The sequence below is a fragment of the Psammomys obesus genome, unplaced genomic scaffold (assembly GCF_907164565.1).
Source record: "Psammomys obesus unplaced genomic scaffold, mPsaObe1.curated_primary_1811, whole genome shotgun sequence".
NCBI lineage: Eukaryota > Metazoa > Chordata > Mammalia > Rodentia > Muridae > Psammomys > Psammomys obesus.
Window position 1 is genome coordinate 1,523,804 of NW_026586662.1, and position 19,409 is coordinate 1,543,212.

The window sequence follows — 19,409 nt, forward strand, 5'->3', positions numbered from 1 at the left end:
TAGATAGATAGATAGATAGATAGATAGATAGATAGATAGATAGATAGGGAGAATAGGACTATCATCCCAGCTGATAGGTCAGCTGTATTCACTTGCAACATATCATAACAGCTGGGTTACTGACCATCCCTTATAAAAGGAGGAGCAAGACCCTACCTGAGTATCTAGAGACTTTTCTCAATTTCATGTGACATTAGGGAGGAGCAAGAGCACACAGGTGGGCAAGGACTGGGGTAGGTGGTTCCATCTATGGTAGCCGTGCTACAGTCATCATACGTGCTAGGTGCAGGTCTGCCAGTGTGGTTGCTTTAAGGTCAGCCATGCTCATAATCCCTGTAAGTAAGTGTAATAAACTAATGGGTTCCCTGCAGTGAACTTCAGTGGAATCATACCTTGATCGTGGTGAGCTCAGGAGGAGGAGGGTAGACACTGTCTCTGTCTTCCTCAGGAAGAATTTCAGCAACAGTATACGTGACAAAAAAAAATACACATGTGAATTTATACATTCACACACACACGCACACAGTTTTTTCTTGCATGAGAACTTCTTGAGCTGACCAGTAATGTGTGTGTTCTAGTGACACAATCTGAGGAGGGGAGTTCTTCTCACACCTCTCTGTTGTGCTTTGGAACAAGAACAAATGTACATGACTTCTCTAACAATGGCTATTCAGAAAGGTCAAGATCACACCCATGAAGCAGCCTAGCCTGTAAATTACACCTTAGCCATATGAAAAAAAAAAAAAAGGAAAATTAATGAATCAGAGGAAATCCCCATGATACACCAGATGAAGATGAGACACCCACCTGGGCTCTCACCTGCTGGTGCCTGGAAATCTTCTACCAGCAGATTGTCCCAACTGATCATGTCTTCAGCCAGAAAAGCAACTTCACTGAAAGTTTGTCCTTCCCACCATCCCATCAAATTTGGAAGGGAAAGTAAGCTTGCTGTTTACGACAGCATGGCTGTGCCTGGGTACTTCCACAAAGGATGTGCTTTCTTCTAGGTTCCTAAGAATGATGGGAGCTCCATCCTCTTCACAGTAATACTGAAGTAAACCTCATTTCACAACTCAGGTACCGTGAAAATTCTTATCTCACCTTAGAACTGATTCTAGTACCATCCAGAGAACTGTATAAACCTGGGAGTCAAAATAAAATAAAATCATGAACCAAGACAGTAAAACAAATTAGCTCACCAGTAGGCATCTCATCTGTAGGCATTCTCTCCTTAGAATGATTTATTTCTCTTATGTGTATGGGCATTTACCTACATGTATGTCTTTGCACCACATGCATGCCCAGTGACCAGAGATGCCAGAGGAGGATGCCAGGGCTCCTGGGACTGGAATTATAGACCCTTGTATGATGTCAAGAGGATCCTGGGAATTGAACCTAAGCTTCCCATGGGAGAGCAGCCAATACTCTTAACCACTGAACTATTTCTCCAGCCCTGTAGACATCTTTTTTTTAACTGTTTTTCTTTTTTTAATTAATTTATTTTTTATTAATTACAGTTTATTCACTTTGTATCCCAGCTGTAGCCCCCTCCCTCATCCCCTCTCTCTCCCACCTTACCTCCCTCTTCTCCTCCCATGCCCCTCCCACAGTAGCCTATCAGGTCTCATCAGAGCTGGCTGCCTTGTCTTCCTCTGTGGCCTGGTAAGGCTGTTCCCTCCTCAGTGGGAGGTGAGTTCATGTCAGAGGGGTTCTAGGTTATCTCCAATAGTCCTTGGTGGGAGTATCAGCCTCAGAAAAGACCCCTGGGCCCAGATATTTTCATTCTGTTGCTCTCCTTGTGAAGCTCCTGTCCCCTCCAGGTCTTTCTGTCTCCCCCTTCTTTCATAAGATTCCCTGCACTCTGCCCAAAGTTTGGCTGTGAATCTCAGCATCTGCTTTGATACCCTGCAGGGTAGTTTTTCAGGGGCCCCTTGTGTGTAGGCTCCTGTCCTGTTTCCTATTTTCTCCCTCTTCCAATATCCATCCCCTTTGCCTTTCTGAAAGGATTGATCATCTTGCCCAGGGTTGTCCTCCTTGCTTAGCTTCTTTAAGGTGTACAGATTTTAGTATGATTATCCTATATTATATGTCTAATATCTATCCACTTATAAGTGAGTATATACCATGTATGTCTTTCTGCTTCTGGGATACCTCACTCAGGATGATCTTTTCTAGTTACCACTATTTGCTTGCAAATTTCATGATTTCCTTGTTTTTAATTGCTGAGTAGTATTCCATTGTATAAATGTACCACAATTTCTGTATCCATTCCTCTGTGGAGGGACATCTGGGTTGTTTCCAACTTCTGGCTATTACAAATAAAGCTGCTACAAACATGGTTGAGCGAATGTTCTTGTTGTATACTTGAGCATCTTTTGGATATATGCCTAGGAGCGGTATAGCTGGATCTTGAGGAAGCGCTATTCCTAATTGTCTGAGAAAGCACCAGATTGATTTCCAATGTGGCTGTACAAGTTTACATTCCTACCAGCAATGGAGGAGAGTTCCCCTTTATCTACATCTTCTCCAGCATGTGTTGTCACTTGAGTTTTTTTTATCTTAGCCATTCTGATGGGTGTAAGGTGAAATCTCATTGTTATTTTGATTTGCATTTCCCTGATAGCTAAGGATGTTGAGCATTTAAGTGTTTCTCTGCCATTCGATATTCCTCCATTGAGAATTCTCTATTTAGCTCTGTACCCCATTTTTAAATTGGATTACTTGATTTGTTGCTGTTTAACTTCTTGAATTCTTTATATATTCTGGATATTAGCCCTCTGTCAGATATAGGGTTGGTGAAGATCCTTTTCCAGTCTATAGGTTGATGTTTTGTTCTGATGACAGTGTCCTTTGCTTTACAGAAGCTTTTTAGTTTCATGAGGTCCCATTTATTGATTATTGATCTTAGAGCCTGTGCTGTTGGTATTCTGTTGAGGAAGTTAGGGAAACAACACCCTTCACAATAGCCACAAAGGATATACAGTACCCTGCAGACATTTTATAATTTGAAAATAACTATGGTCTTTTGAGGCAAATATTACCATGCTGCAGAACTTGTCTGAAGTTGCACAGCTTCTAAGGTCCAATGCCAGTTGTGTGGAATAGTGATTACACAGCCTAAGATATCAGCTACATTCACTCATAATTTTTTTAAAACGATTTTTCTGACTGAAAAATCAGACACAGGAGTCTGTCTTGCCACTGTTACTCCCTTTTTAGCTCAGAGATATTGTGGAATGGACAGTAGATCCAGTTGGTGTTTGAGATGGCTCTGCCACTCTCTCTACATAAGATGGGAAATCACTTAAACCTGGTTTTACATTTCCCCCTCAATGGAAAGTCAGAAATAATATAGAAGATTTGAATGGCAAGCACATCTCCCCAGCCTCTCTCTCTCTTGCTTTTGATCAATACAATATCGTATTGATGGTAGTTAGTACACCAGAAACTCTGCGTTCTCCACCTATGCTTTTTGAAACCTTCAACCTAGGGATGTTCCCTGATGGAAGCCAGCTACCATGGAAGAAGTGTAACCACCCTATACTCTCCTATGACTGGTTGATCTCATTGGCATGCCCTGTTTAGGTGCCCCCAGCTGAGTTCTCAGCCAACAGTCTTCCAACTGTCCGACACAGGGATTAGTGATCCATCAAGGATAGCACAATAGAGAATTCTGAGGAGTGGATCTCCAGCTGTCACCCAATAGCAACGACATGAAAAGAGTTTAAAAGAGAATCAACAGAATCTTGTTAACTCTCAGACCTGTGAGACAGAATTAAAATACTGTTGTTTTAACCCTCCAAGCTTGTTACAACGGGTACAGGATAGTCACACTAGATTTAAAACAGGGAAGCAAAATGAAAATATCACATTTAAATTGTTTTCATGCTTTGTGCCTAGAAAAATGTATGCAATCTTTTAAACAAGTTACTTCTCAGGGGGAGTCCATTTCTAGCCTGAATTTTGAGCAGAACAATAAACCTATTTGTCCTGGCTTAGAGCACAACATTCCATTACCTTTCATTCTTAACTAACTCAAATGGTTTCATGGATGAAGTGTTACACTTCCACAGGACAATTTAGTTGTTTGAATCTCAACCTTACTCTAGAATACTCATGTTTTATTGTCTATTTTATTTGTCATCTCATATAAGAGAGGCAATAATTTCCTCTCTGCATAAGTGAATTAGGGATATTGGAATGTGTGCTTTGTTGTCGATTTCTTTTGAATGTCACGTTTGCGGAGGGGAATGCATATACACCAACATGGCTATTTGGCATCACATGCTTTATTCTACTTTTAACAGAAAAGCATCCCTGAAATGAAATCACCCTTTAGGGACACTTCAAGAATGATCTGCTTCTTAGAGAAAGATATGAATATTTCTACTTCAGCTCAGGTTGTGCCTGGGATAATCAGATTGCCTTCAACTTTCTTGCTTTTTATTTCCTGCATGCCTGTTATATCACTGAAGTAGACAAAGGGCTTAAAGACTGTCCTTCATGTGTAAGCATAGACTGTCATCCCAAGTGCTGGAATCATAGGATTGTAGGAACATGCCCTGTTGTCTGAGTGCTGTGGACTGAACTCAGAGCCCCATGCATACTGGGCAAGCACTCTGCCAATTGAGTTACATCTGCATCCTTCTCTCACAATTATTTTTGGTTTATATTTCATGCAGTTAATTTGGTACTCAAAAAAAGAAGTTGTATTAAGTCAGAGACTGAAAGACGATCTGTATAGTGGTATTCTTGGATTATCTAATTCCTCCAAAAACATTAAAATTAGGGTGTCTGTTCTATTTACCCTCTTTTATAACCAGCAAGAAAGACCCAGTGATCTTTAATTTGTAAAAATGTCAAATTTATTCTTATTCTTGCTTAAGATTTATTGAATATTTCTAGAATGTGCCTTCACACCAACACAGACCTTTTTCTCTCAATTCATTTCTTTGTTTTAGTTAATTTTCTTTATTCTTTAATATAAAACATTCATGACTGGATTTCCCAGCGTAAGAGTCTGACATTTCCTAATATTTGCTACTAGAAATATGATACTGTTTTAAAAGCTCTATGTGACTACCCTAAACAACCTTTATTTCAAATGTTGATCCCACTCTTTACACGATTTATTAATTTGTATCTGATACTGCTCTACCTGATGGATTTTCAGACATTTTCTGTCGATATCTACAGCAGGCATCTGATTTGTGGGTGCTGGATTCTGCTTTGCACCTGAAGGCAGCCTATGGCTATACATCTTGAAAGGATTTTGACGTTGGCACAAGGCACCCCAAGACCAAGTTTTCAGCACAAAGGAGATTTATTTGCACCAAATGGACAAAGGTTAGGGAATAAGAGACAAAGACAAGAGACAGAGGACTAGGGAGAAGAAGAAAGGAACAAGGGGAGGGGAAAAGGACAAAGGACTGCCTCTGGATAGAGAAGAGACAGAGGACAGAGATGGCCTGTAGGAAAATGGCAGTTTATAAAGGAAAAAGGGAAAACCTCAGGTTAGGATGAGGTGTTTAATTTTGAATGTACATGTTTATTAGGGTAGTCAAAAGGGGGCTTAGCAGCTTTATTTGTAATAGCCAGAAGCTGGAAACAGCCCAGATGCCCCTCAACTGAAGAATGGATGCAGAAATTGTGGTACATCTACACAATGGAGTGTTACTCAGCAATGAAAAATAAGGAAATCATGATATTTGCAGGTAAATGGTGGGACCTGGAAAGGATCATCCTGAGTGAGCTGTCCCAGAAGCAGAAAGACACACACGGTATATACTCACTCATATAGACCTATAACATAGGATAAACCTACTAAAATCTGTACATCTAAAGAAACTAATCAAGAGAGGGGACCCTGACTAAACACTCAATCCCCATCCCGAAAGGCAAAGAGGATGGACATCAGAAGAAGAAAACAGGAAACAACCTAGGAACCCGCCACAGAGGGCCTCTGAAAGGCTCTGCCCTGCAGACTATCAAAGCAGATGCTGAGACTTAGGCCAACTGTTGGGCAGAGTGCATGGAATCTTATGTAAGAAGTGGGAAACAGTTAAGATCCGGAGAGGACAGGAACTCCACAAGGATAGCAACAGAACCAGAACATTTGAACACAGGGGTCTTCCCAGAGACTCATACTCCAACCAAGTACCAAGCATGGAGATAACCTAGAACCCCTGCACAGATGTAGCCCATGGCAGTTTAGTGTCCAAGTGGGTTACATAGTAATGGGAAGATGGACTGCCTCTGACATAATCTGATTGGCCTGCTCTTTGATCACCTCCCCCGGATGGGGGAGCAGCCTTACCAGGCCACAGAAGATGACAATGCAGCCACTCCTGATGTGAAGTGATAGACTAGGATCAGAAGGAAAGAGAGGAGGACCTCCCCTATCAGTGGACTTGGGGAGGGGCATGCGTGAAGAAGGACGAGGGAGGGTGGGACCAGGAGGGGAGGAGGGAGAGGCTTATGGGGGGATACAAAGTGAATAAAGTGTAATTAATAAAATAAAATTAAATTAAAAAAAATAAATAAAATTAAATTGGAGCCCTGCTTGGATCAAAGAGTCATAGATGGACTCCAGATTAGTGCCAACATAAACCAAAGTATTGAAGATACTGTGGAAGAACTATATAAATACAAACTATATAAATACTAAATGACTTTAAAAAAGGGGGGGGCTTTTGATTACTGAACTTTAATACATTGATAACTGGACCTTGAAAGGAAGTGGCCAAATAGGGGAATAAACCTTTGTGGCTAGCTTTAAGAACATGATCTAATAGTTTTTAGCAAGGCAGGGATTATGGGGAGATGGCAAGGTCTGCCAGAGCCATGTTTGCTATACTTGGGCTGGCTAGAGCCCCTTCTCATACTTTCTTGAGTTACAGTATATAACTTTATACTGGTATATGGCTTGTAGGGTGAGGCTGTCTACCAAGGTCCAGCTATCAAAACCTCCTTTGGCTCACCTAATTAATATAACCAACTAAAACTAAATGCTTCATTCTGCTATGGGATTTCCTCTTTTACCTTTATAAACCACCATTTACTTATGGGCTGTCTTCTCTCTATCCAGAGACAGTCCTTTGTCTTCCTGGATAAATACCCCTCCCTCAGTATCCCTTGCTCCTTTCCCCTTCTCCCTCATCCTGTCTCCTGTGTTTGTCTCTCGTTCCCTTCCCTCTGTCCCTCTGGGGCAAATACATCTCCTTTGTGCTGAGAACTTGGTCTTGAGGGTCCCGAGCCAATACTTTTCCTTTCATAGGGCAAAAGGTCCAAGCCCAATTCTGGGTTTGAAAACCTACCCAAACCCCAAAATCCTTGAGTTCAAAACCTCACCAGTCCCTGATATTGAAAACCAACATACCCCTGAGCCCCAAATCCCAGCAATCCCTAGATTTGGTTTGAAATCCCAGCAATCCCTACCCTGGAAATCTCTACCCTGGAAAACTTCTCTCCCAAGAAACCTTTATAAGCCTGCCTCCTTCTCAGTTCTCTGTTACTTCTCACCTGAGCAGAGGCAACCATCTTTTTGTTTTTCTCCCAATAAATCTCTTGTGTGATGTTTGTTGTGCAGTGTGTCTTTGTGGTATTCCCTGGCTCTAGACTGCCAGGATACCTTTTCCTTCAGAGCTGTTAACACTAGCTTTGGGGAAAGCTTCCCCCTCAGAGCTGTAACACTTCCATTGGGGAAGCCTGTCCTCTCAGGGCTGTAACTTCAAGGCTGACCTTGAAACCACGCTAATATATTTTTGAAAAGTAAATCATTCAACCCATGACATTATCTTAAGTCATTATCGCAAACAAGTTACTTGTTCAAAACCTCTCGATGACACATATGATTCCATACCACCATTGGACTGTTTGAGAACCAGTATTTTTCATAAGTTCCCTAACTATTTAGCGTAATACTTCTTGTAGCACTTTGTTATCCTTTTAATGTTCATAGCATCTATCCCCCTTTTATTCCTATTGTGTGACACTTCCCATGGTGACTTCAGTAAACATGTATTCACCCCAGATAAGGTGCTAATGATAGACCAAAGAAATTATTCCACTGAGATCCAGCTTACTGAACCAATGAGTTTATTGGATTACTTGTAGTAGTATTGACAGTAGCTACTGTGACTCAAAGCACATGCATCTCTGAAAAGACCATCCCCCCACTCACATACTCTGCATCACTGAAGCTGCACTGCACCACTTGTTCAGAGTTCTGCCAGCAATTGTTCTTGTTTCAATAACCTTGGGGTTCTTGTAAATTTTGGAACTTCCTGAGCTTTGTGAGATTTGTTAGTTCCTGAAACTTAGAACTTTCTTTTACTTCTCAAGTCTTTTTTTTTTTTAATTTTTATTTATTAAATATTCTGCCTGTGTGAGTGCCTACACACCAGAAGAGGGCATCAGATCACATTATAGATGGTTGTGAGCCACCATGTGGTTGCTGGGAATTGAACTCAGGACCTTTGGAAGAACAGACAGTGCTTTTAACCTCTGAGCCATCTCTCCAGCCCCATGTATTCCTTTCTATGAAATCAGGTGATGCATTGTTCGGAACTGACCTTGAACACGTGGCAATTCTTTTGCCTCTGCCTCTTGAGTGCTGAGATTACAGGTTTGCATCACTATATCAAGTCTTTTAAGAGCCTCCCACCTGACCCTAACCCTAACCCTAACCCTAACCCTAACCCTAACGCTAACCCTAACCCTAACCCTCCGTTGGCCACAGACGTGCTGATGGAGAGAAGGGGCTGGGTTTCAATTCAATTTGGAGACAAAAGCTACAACTCCTAACAAGAAGGTAGCTAGCCCTAATCCATCCCTTTTTCTTCTTTTTTCCCAGTGCTTCTCTCCCTTATTCATTTTTTTTCTAACACACAGACTGATTTTTAATTATTATTTGCGTCCTTCTGCTATGTTGAGCTGTTGTATAACATCCATCCTGGCAGGGAGAGGGGCATTGTCTCAGCTTTTGTAACCTGTTACCCATCCTGGCCTTGATGATACAATTGTATTTGACTCATTTCTGCTCCTGTAAGTAAGCTCTCATCCATATTCGTATAAGTAACTGTCTTAGCCAGTGTGCTATTGCTATGAAGAGACACCATGACCAAAGCAACCATTATAAGAGAAAGGATTTAATTGGGGGCTGACTTACAGTTTCAGAGGTTTAGTCCATTATTGTCGTGGCAGCCAGCACGGCAGCATACAGGCAGACTCTGAAGTGGTAGTTGAGAACTACGTCCTGATCACGGGCAGAGCGGGAGGGTGGAAGACAGAGAAGGACACACAGAGACACAGAGAGATACACACAGAGAGAGAAAGAGGGAAAAGCCCAGGCATAAAGAGTGGGTCCAGAGTGGGCTCTTGAAACCTCAAAGCCCACCCCTCATTACACACACTTCCTCCAACAGGGCCCCATCTAATCATTTTCAAGTGGTGCCACTCACTGATGACTAAGCATTCAAATACAGGAGCCTGTGAGGGCCATTCTTATTCAAACTACTCCAGTAACCCCCTGTGAGAATTTCAGCTTCTTTTAAAACCCAGTTATGTTATGTGACTGTTTTTGTTTTAAATCCAGGTGTGGGATATGGGGCCGCTTCAGATTCTTGACAGCTGCTAACTATGATTTGTCTTGTGCTCTTGGAGGGACGTGATTTTTGCCAGCTGCAGATAGTTTACTTTGGGATTCTGGAGAACCTTGAGAGGGTGTAAATGTGAGAACATGGGGTGGCTGCTGCTCCCCTTGCTGCTGCTGGTTCCTGCTGTTGCTTGTGTTATTGCTGGATTACTGTTTGCTGGTTGGAGATACTCTGATTGGACTTGTCCCAAGCATCACGATACACATGTTCAGCAGGAAGTAGCTTAAAGAAGTCTACAACCTTGTTCCCCTCTAACCTTCCTCTTCAACTACTTGGTGTTGGGAGACTGAAAGAGACTAGGGCGGAGAAGGGTTGTAGATATGGGAACTCAAAAAGGTGGCCAAAAAGCTTGGGTACAACTGGCTCCCAACATGAAGCTGGAACCCCGAGATTAAGAGTCTCATGCTCCATCAACTGAGCTAATTCAATAAGTTGCACTTTGGTGGTATCTGTTCTTCGGAATGTCATGGGTTTCATATCTGGGGTGAATAAAAGTTTTGTCGTACAAGATAAATTTATTTTTTTCTTAAGATTGATGCTTAATAGTTTTTCTTTTTTCCTTTTTATTTTTGTTTGTTACTTGTTTGCTTAGTTTAGACAGGGTCTTGCTACATAGGTCTGGCTGGCCTGGTATTTTCAAAGTAGCTGGCTTCAAAATTGTTGCAATCCTCCTGCTTCAGTTACTGGGATTACAGGCATATGCCACCATGTGTAAGTGTTACAGCTGTGAGGGCAAAGTCTTCACTAATGAACTGTTGCAGCTCTGAGGCGGAAGGTATCCTGGCAGTCAGAAGCCAAAGGATAGCACAGACTCATACCGAACAAAAATCCTCACATAAGAGATTTATTAGGAAAGGCTTATATATTTGAATGCTTTACAGGGCTAGAAGCAACAGGGAAATGAGAAGGAGACAGGTTTATCTAGGGTGAGATTTTCCAGGGTAGAGATTTCCAGGTTGGGGATTGGTGGTATTTCAAGTTCTGAGTTTGAGGCAAGCCCAGGTATTGGTGGATTTTCATGCTCAGGAATTGGTGGGTTTGGGTAGGTTTTCAAACCCAGAAGTGATCTCTGACTTTTCACCCTCCACCATGTCCAGCTCCATCCCTAATATAAGCATTTTAATATTATACACTTTCTTGTAGTCAGTGCTGTTTCTACAGACAACACATTTTGATACGTTGCATTTATTTTTATCACCATTTAGTTCAAAGTAATTTTAAATGTTTCTTTATGAGAAAATTAAATCCATGGGTACTTTGAGAATGCTATTTAATTTAGTGATTTTTTTTTTCAGATTTGTATCTGCTAATGATTTTGACTCTACTGTGGGAGAAAACCCCACAATTTGCAGGATTGTAACTCTCCTGAATGCACTGAACCTGCTTTATAGCATTGAACATTGTCTATTGTGGAAAATATTCTACCTTTGAAAGAACACATTCCACCGCTGCTGGGTAGCAAAGTATTTTATATTCTATAACAATTAGAGTGAGTTGGGGCTACTTTTGAATCATCAATAGTTTGCTGTCTACTTACCTTAGCAATTGTAAAGGAGAAACTGCCGAGCCCCGCTGTCATTCTGGGCTTACTATTGCACCTCCCTGTTTGCCCGTCCTGTCCCTAGAGTGTTAAACAAGTGGCACTGATCGTTGATGAGTTTCACGGTTATGCGATGTGCCGCTTTCTTCCCACCAATGTCCATACTAGGACGTCTACCTTAGCTAGTACCAGTGTGGCTACCCCAGCTCTTTCCATAGCAGATGTCCTGAGCTATCATTTACATGCAATGAATTTTACCAAAGTGTTCAGATTCATTCTATTGGGTAATGACCATCTTAGTCGTGATATAAAACTTTTCCATCACCCTAAATTGTCTCTTTCTGGCCCTCTGAAGTCAGTCCCCTCCTGACCTTTGCCACCTGGTGTATTCTTCTGTCTTGCAATTATGCCGTTTTTAGTCTGTTACCTAAGCTGATCAAAATAGTAAATAAAGTTTCTGATGGTTGGGCCTCTCTCATAAAGCATTATTTGAGATTCATCTACACCGCTACTACTTGTTATTGTCAAGTAGTATTCTGTTGTATGGATTACCATATTTTCTCTAGCTATTTACTAGTAGCCTGGTTTCTTCCAGTTTGGGGCTATTAGATAAAGCTGCTACAAATTTTGAGTAAAAGTTTAAAGATAAAAATGTGTTCTTATTTCTGTCCATTGGCTAAATACCTAGCACAGGACTGTGAGGTCATATAATCGTAATAGTATATGGAACTTCATAGTAGTGGTCTTGGGCTTTCTTTAGTCACAGGGCTTCTCATTGCTGCCTGGATCAGCCCCAGCTGTCAGGAAGTCATGACTGCCTATTGAACACCGATCCAAGTGAAAATGCACGACAAGGCAGAACCCTGATGTGTCTTAGTAGGTACATATGTCCTTGGGATCTGACCAGAGGTCACCTGTATAAAGACGGGAAACATGTTAGGGGAATTCCTAAAGGGGAATTCTGATCTTAACTACGAGAATTTAAAAGAAGAGTTAAGATAATGACCTTTGCAAATGTCAACTCACGAAATCGTTAACCGAGTCCAACCCCATGCTCGACATCTTTAAATGGCAGAAATTACATTTTATGGGCGCAAGCACTGTTGAGCGAAATCTCCGATTCTGCTATGTGTCTCTACCTCATACCTCAGTATCGCTTTAAGACTAAAGCAGCTAGAATTACTCTGCCCCCCTTGTTGTAACAAGGGGAGACAAGTTGGGCAGCCGCAAGGAGCTGAGGGCACACAGGTAACGGGTCGCGTGGCCACAGAATCTGACATTTCGGATGGCCCTGCCCATCCGGGCCCCGGCCTCCGTTGGCCACAGACGTGCTGGTGGAGAGAAGGGGCTGGGTTCCGCTGGCAGCGCTCGCCTCCGCCCTCGCCCCGGCCTTCACGGCCCTCCCTCTCCCCAGGCCCACCCCGCGGCGATCCGGGAGCAGCCCGCAGCTGCCCCGCAGGTGTGCGCGGCGCGCGCGCGCTCCAGGTCCGCACGGGGACGCGGCGCGCGCGCACGGAGGGGGACGCGGCGGGCGCGCGCGCGAAGGCGAGCTGCGGAGCGGCGGGACCCCTGCCGCCCCTCCCCTCCCCATCCCCGGATCCCCCACCTCCACCGCCGCCGCCGGCCGGGGATGCTCGCGCGCGGCCCTCCTCGTGTTTGAAGCCGCCGCGGCACCTCGGGGGCCGGCGAGCCGGAGCGGCGGGGAGGGGGCCCCGCCGGCGTTCCGCAGAGGGCCGGCCCGGGTTCGTCGGCTGCCGTCACCTGACTCGTCGCGGGCGCTCCAGCCGAGGTGGGGGCGGGGATGGGGACGCAGCGCCGAGCGCTAGAGAGACGCGGCGGCGCTGGCGGAGGCGGAGGCGGCGGGCGGCGGGTGGGGACCGGCGCGGGGACCGCGGGTATCGCTGGAGCTGAGGCAGGGGCCGGGCCGGGGCTTGCAGGCATCGCGGCCCGGGGAGTCCGGGGCTGCGCGCGCGGGTGCAGCCAGCAACCCCGCGCGGCGTCCGCGCTGCGGTGCTCCTGGGGCGGGGTGAGTACGCTGGGCCGCGCGGGTGCCCTCCCCTGCTGTGGGGCCCGGGGATCCGAGGGATAATCCCAGGTCGCGGAGAAGGGCAGAGGCGGCCGGGTGACAGCTAGCGGCCGGGAGGAGCCCGGGCTGGCCGGCCCTCCGAGCTCTGGGAGGAGAACGGTGAGGCGCGGTGCGGTTCTTGGCGGCCCTGCTCTCGGGGATGGAGGGCGAGTCGCTGATGCCGCCGCACCCCCAGGACAGAAGGGAGGTGGCCGCGGCCCTGCGGGGCTGCCGTGGGGACACGCTGCGGCTCCCGGCAGCGGAAGGTGCGCGCTTCTGGGCGCGGCGTCCGGATGAGTCCGGACGCGCTCTGGTCCCTCACCGTGGGGTAGGGTTGCCCGGGTAGTGCTGATTGACAGGGGGCGAGGCCGGGAGGTGGCGGCCGCTTCAGGTGTGGGGAAACTGGATAGTGGCACGGTGCAAGGACTACCTGGGGGGGGGGGGGGGGGGGGGGGCGGTTGACAGCCCTGGACCGCGATGGACCAGCGGGGCTTGGCGCGTCGCTGGTCCCGAGAGGTGGTGCCAGGGCGGGGTCGGCAGAGGAGAGAGCCGCCGTGCGGCAGGAGCAGGCAAGGGCCGGGGCGCTCCAGCCCGGGCGGAGCGGGTGAAAGCGGGACTGTCTCCTCTTATTTCCTGCAGAAGAGGAGGTGGTAGACGCGGCCGGTGAAGATGTCGGGCCAAACGCTCACGGATAGGATCGCCGCCGCTCAGTACAGCGTGACTGGCTCTGCTGTGGCGAGAGCGGTCTGCAAAGCCACTACTCATGAGGTGATGGGCCCCAAGAAGAAGCACCTGGACTGTAAGCATCCTTTTATATAAGTGGGACGTGCGCATGGCATAGGGGCCTCAAAAGGCGGCGTCATGGCCTTGGCTCTCGGTAATAACTGCTGGAAGCCTTGGGAACTGTCTCTCCAGTCTCTGGCCATGGAGATGTCCCTTTGCATAGGCCCGGAAACCTTGTCTATCAAGCCATTTTTTCCTTCTAATGACCTCCAAGATCTTAGAGGAGGAAACACAGACAGACAGACAGACAGACACACACAAATATAAATGTACATTTGGGCTAGGTTCTTTTAATCATTTTTTTTTTCTCCACCCTCTGTTAGGTTAAGGGAAACGAGGGGTTGAACATGGTCAGAATGGAGGGAGTGGGGGTGGGGAGATTCATGGATGGCCACACTTGTCACTGTAATTTCTTAAGTGCATTTTGGATAATTGTAAAATCCTGCCTTTTCCCCATGCTGCTACTGAGGATTTGTGTGTGAGCGTGGGGGGGAGTGTGTGTGTCATATGTCACTACACCGAACTGAACCGAAATACATCCACGCTATTGAATGAGCAGATCCCACTTCACAGATAATGGCGATTTCATTCTGAACATCTTGGCACACTTCCTTTGTCCTGTTCTCAGAAAATGCTGAGTGGGATAACTGTTCAGGTCACAAAATGGATGTACTTTCTCATTAGAGATAGTACAATTTTTAGGTGAAAACGTTTAATATGTGGTGTTTTCACATGGAGAGAGCTTTATTATGGTGTGGGATCTATGTATTTCTGAAGTTTTTCATGCAGTTTGCATAGTAAATCTTTTGCTTCTGGAGGGTGAAGTGATACTTAGAAATGACTTTCACTTGCTGTGAGGTATCTCCTAAGGCTACCACAAACAGTAGTCTGCGTTTTCTCTCAGTCTGACCTGCTCAGAGTCTTTCTGCCCTTTGATGGTATTTGTTGCGAAATGTCAGTGTTGGCATGAGAGACAACACGTTTGCCTATGCTCATATATTCCATTTCACTCCCTTGGCCTCGTTTTTTGTTTGTTGGTTTTGTTTTGTTGCTGCTTTTTTTTTTTTTCTTGCTTCAGTTCTTCTTCTGTCTCTTGTGTTGCTGAGAAAATGGCATCCCCACCATTACAGTCAGCTCCAGCCCTGTCCTTTGCGTGAGCAAAGCTTGAGGGAGCTAGCAAGTGGGCTTTGACAGAGCTGTCACAAAGCACTGAAGACTTTCCTGTCTAGAAGTTTATCTGAGGGAAAGACATTATTATTTCTTTCCTGAGGGAATGTTTAACGAAATTTATTGATTACAGTATCATGTGTTACGCATTGAGAGTACCAGGTAAGAGAGGTTACCAGGGCCAGGACACCCAACAGGATTACAAATTACGAATTCATGACCAGCTCATTTTGCTGCAGCACCCTGAATCATTTAGCCATCTTTCCATGAGTTTCCCCAACTCTGGAAGGCTGACTCACAATTCAGTGGTCAACCTAGAAAATGCTCATGACAAAAACTGTTTGGTTATATATATTTGCTTCTTTCATAATAGATCAGTAAGTCAGTGAATGTCAGAGAGCATTCTCGGATTTGATCATTTCAGGTAGATGTCACTCAGATAAAGACTGGGTTTCCCGAATAATCTAAACTCTACTCATTATTTCCCAACTGAAACTCCAAACTAAAAAGGTGCAAACCAAATCAAACTAACAATACATTTTTTTATTTTTCCTTCAAACTGCCAAATTGTTTTGTGCTCTTCTTCCTAATCAACAGTTAACACTTTCAAAACTAAAGCAACTACTATTTGTATGGTTCCGTGTCTACAGACAAACTTAGGTAATGTATTCTCCTCTTGAAAACAAGATTAATGCACTTTTACAACTGGCATGTTACTTTACCTCCGTCTCTTAACTACCGAGTCTTCTGCTTTTTAAAGGAGTTTCATGGAGGATTCCAAGCATATAACACAACCTAAACAAGCACAGTCTTCAGAACTCAGATCCTGTTAAGTTTTTAAAGTGACAGAATTAAGAGTTTTTTCAAGTAGAGAGACTACAATGTGTGAGAGTTGTGAGCAAGGAAGGTGTTTTGGAGATGAGACGAGTTAGGCCACATCTGCTTCTCGCTTTCACAACAGAGTATGTCTCTAACCAGAGATGGAGGTTAAATGCGGTGGTTAAAAGGAATGCGCGTTTTGTCACCCCAGCTGAAGAGTTCAGCACAAGAAAGCATAACACACAATTATTCAAATAATTCAAAGCCAGTTCTCATTTCAGCTTATTTCTTTTAACGTGGAATCTTCTACCATGATCCATATCCTCTGAAGCACCCTACTTACTAACACAGGATGGGGTACTCGAAATACCCTACTTTCAAACCCTTGAAGAGATGTTTCCAGATCTATAAGGATAATGGTAACTAATTATATTCGGGAAACCCAGTCTTTATCTGGTTGGCCTCAGAATCTTCATGAAATAAATATTCAATATTAGAATACTGAACTAAAACTAATATTTTTGGATTAAGATACCAAAAATTATTATTGCTAATTATGGTGATTTATGTAATATTATTTAATATATGATTTGCATGTTTGAAGAGATGAGTCATCAACATTTGGGGAAAAACTCTCACATGGGGAAAATGTGCTGGTAGAGAAGGTCAGTAGCTTGGGTTTTTCTTTGTTTTTTTTTGTTTTGTTTTGTTTTTGTTTATGTATAGCACTAGTTCTTGAACCCAGAGCCTTGTATATGCTAGGCTAGCACTCTACCACCCTGTTATATTCCTAGCCCAGATTTTCTGTTTTCCAATAAATATATTTCTTGAAGGGAGAAACAAATCCACAAAACCATCCACATAGTCAGTAGCTGTGTATTAAGTGTTAAAGATACTGTAAATTTTAGTAATTTAAATAAAGATTATATTTTATTGTATATTTTAGCTTGTCATAAAAAAACTGTCACTCTAGTCCCTGCCATCTGGTAATGATACTGTCCCATCTGCACATTGAGGTTAAAGACTTAACCAGTACTCGTTTTCTGGGCTCACATATGCAGCCTCACCTTACTTCCTGTGTAGCTTCTTGTGTGTTTGTGTATTTGGTAGCATATAGAATGCCCAAGACATAACAGCTATTCAACTGTTTGCTTGCGTGTGTTAATGGCAGTGGGTTTTCCTCCTCTGTCTCGTGGTTAGCCTAAAAACTAACCATAGTTAAATAATCAAGTAAAAAAAAAAAAACAAAAAACTAGTATGCACTGAGTATTTAACCAAGTACTGTGCTTAGATTTAATAAAAAGTTGGTCCAGAGTAACATCTGCAGGGGAGTTCAGAATGCATCACATCCCTGGTGTAAGATTCATTTGCATGGTTGGTGCTGATGGATGATTTCTGTATGTGCCAAAGTACCTGGACTAAAATAATCACAGTTCAAACAAAGTGTGTCACTAGTAATGTTAAGCCAAAGCTAATGGAAAGCCCATTTGCCTACCAGCAGTCTAATTTTTCTTTCACTTACTACTCTTGGAAGATTTTTTATAATGAGTTCATCCTACATAAAAAGCAAGTGATTCAAGTCCTGAATCTGTTTAAAAGATACTAGAGTTTTATTAATCATTCTCTTTTCCCCTCAAACTCCAAAACTAGTGTTACTAACTTATGTTACTATATATCTACATGCTTAGTATATCTAAAATATATTTTGGTTTAGAGAAGTGCAGTCTGAGCCAGGTGTGGTGTTACATTGTATTTGCAGCATTAGGAGGTAGAAGCAGGAGGAACACTTCAAGGTCATCCTGGACTACATAGCAAGGCCAAGGGGGGGTGTACATCAGACCCTGTCGCAAAAGACTAAAACTCAAAAGAGGATACTGTATTTGTAGCAAATGTGTTCTTTTACATACCGAAAGATGTGAAGATTGCTGAGTTAAATTAGGCAGGATCATATATGAAAGGTACTGAATACACTGTGTAACTCTCAGTGTGAGTATAGGAACTGGCTGTGGGATATTTCCCTTTGATGAGTTATTTTGACTTAACTTCTTGCCATTGTTAGGACACATTCTATTATATCCTATACCCAGGTGTATTCTGCCTTCTAGATTTTGTCAGAAGACCTAGTCCTATTGTGAAGATGTTTTAAAACATACTATATCACTTTTTGGACAGTGGATAAGAGATGGGGAAACTACGTATCTGAAAATCCTTTAATCTGACAACCATGTGTATGACAAATCCTAATGGGCTATGCTGTTCTTAGCATTCCAGGAGGGGAGAAAAGAGACCAAGAAGGCTGCTAGGAGAGGAGATTCTTTGCAGAGGAGTTACAAAGAACATTAGCTGTAATTCACTGAGATGTGGAGACTTTGGGTCTGGTTAGTTTCAGTGTGTCATACCTTGATTTCCAAGCTTTAAAATAAATTTAGTTGTAAAGAATTAAAAAGTTTTGGGTAATGGGAAGGAGTGTGTTTTTTTAGAAATGGAGTAAAAATCCTGGAACAGGCTGACTGGGACAGGAAGGTTTTGTTTTGTTTTGTTTTGTTTTTAATGACTTTTAAAATTCTTGTTGTTGGTTCTAGAGGTCGGACCTAGAGTCTCATAGATGCTTAGCACATCTTGAATCACAAAGCTATATTCCTAATCTTAAAAAAAAAATGATTCATATATACTTTTCTAGTGACTTGAAAATGGAATAACATATATTTTACTTGCAGTATTGACATGTAACACTTTTATAATAAAATCTGGAATTTTAGCACATTGCTGCAGTCATTGTAACATTCACATAATGGCTGATAAATACTTCTCTGTGTTTTTTTCTGTATAAAGGTTATTGTATCTTTCTTTTAGCTTTCCACAGAGATCCTTTAAAATCTCACTTCCCTCTCCCACGTGGGCTGCGGATAGGTTAGGGTGTTCTTCAGGGCTTATCTTGGTTTCTGCAACTTAGTAAGGAAGGTCAGAGGTGACACAGGACCCTGTTCCTTGAAGGCCACCGTTGCCTCCACTACAGAGCTGTATTTTGGTGACTCAGCCCCTGAGCCAGCATGTTTGGACAGTCTTCAAATATAATCATAGTGGATTTAACTCATTTGGAAAGCCACACTTTTTGCCTTTAAAATATTTACTCTTATTTCTTTTCTCTTGTAAATTCCTTTTTCTTTGCCTAGAAACCTGTTTACTTGTGTTGTGCTTTTTTTGAGGAATTTATGTAATGTGGGCGGTCACTTGGGAACTCTTCTGCCCTGGTGTCAGTTATACTCTGACCTGTAAAAGTGGACTCTGCCTTGGGGCCGGAGGGTGAAAGTGCACCCTTTAAGCCTGCTCTTTGTTGTCCTGCTGTCCTATGCGTGTGCGGACACTTCTTCCTTGTGTA

General features: G+C 43.5%; 1 protein-coding gene and 1 long non-coding RNA gene across 14 annotated transcripts in view; one reads left to right on the forward strand and one right to left on the reverse strand.

Annotated features, from left to right (window-relative positions):
* The window catches only part of LOC129672894 (uncharacterized), a 79,562-nt gene extending 70,195 nt beyond the window's left edge, over window positions 1-9,367 (reverse strand). Inside the window, exon 1 of the long non-coding RNA XR_008719580.1 lies at window positions 9,170-9,367. This is a non-coding gene — a long non-coding RNA (uncharacterized LOC129672894). The remainder of the gene's footprint in view (window positions 1-9,169) is intronic.
* Window positions 9,368-12,676: 3,309 nt separating this feature from the next.
* Snap91 (synaptosome associated protein 91) overlaps window positions 12,677-19,409 on the forward strand; it is a 113,679-nt gene continuing 106,946 nt past the window's right edge. For 12 of the 13 annotated variants that reach the window (XM_055602522.1, XM_055602527.1, XM_055602528.1 and 9 more), the window contains exons 1-2: window positions 13,060-13,222; window positions 13,901-14,060. In XM_055602522.1, the coding sequence (XP_055458497.1) occupies window positions 13,931-14,060 (130 nt within the window). In that variant the 5' untranslated portion in view covers window positions 13,060-13,222; window positions 13,901-13,930. Of the gene's footprint in view, window positions 12,986-13,059; window positions 13,223-13,900; window positions 14,061-19,409 lie in introns of those variants that run through there. The other variant, XM_055602523.1, reaches the window with a different exon arrangement.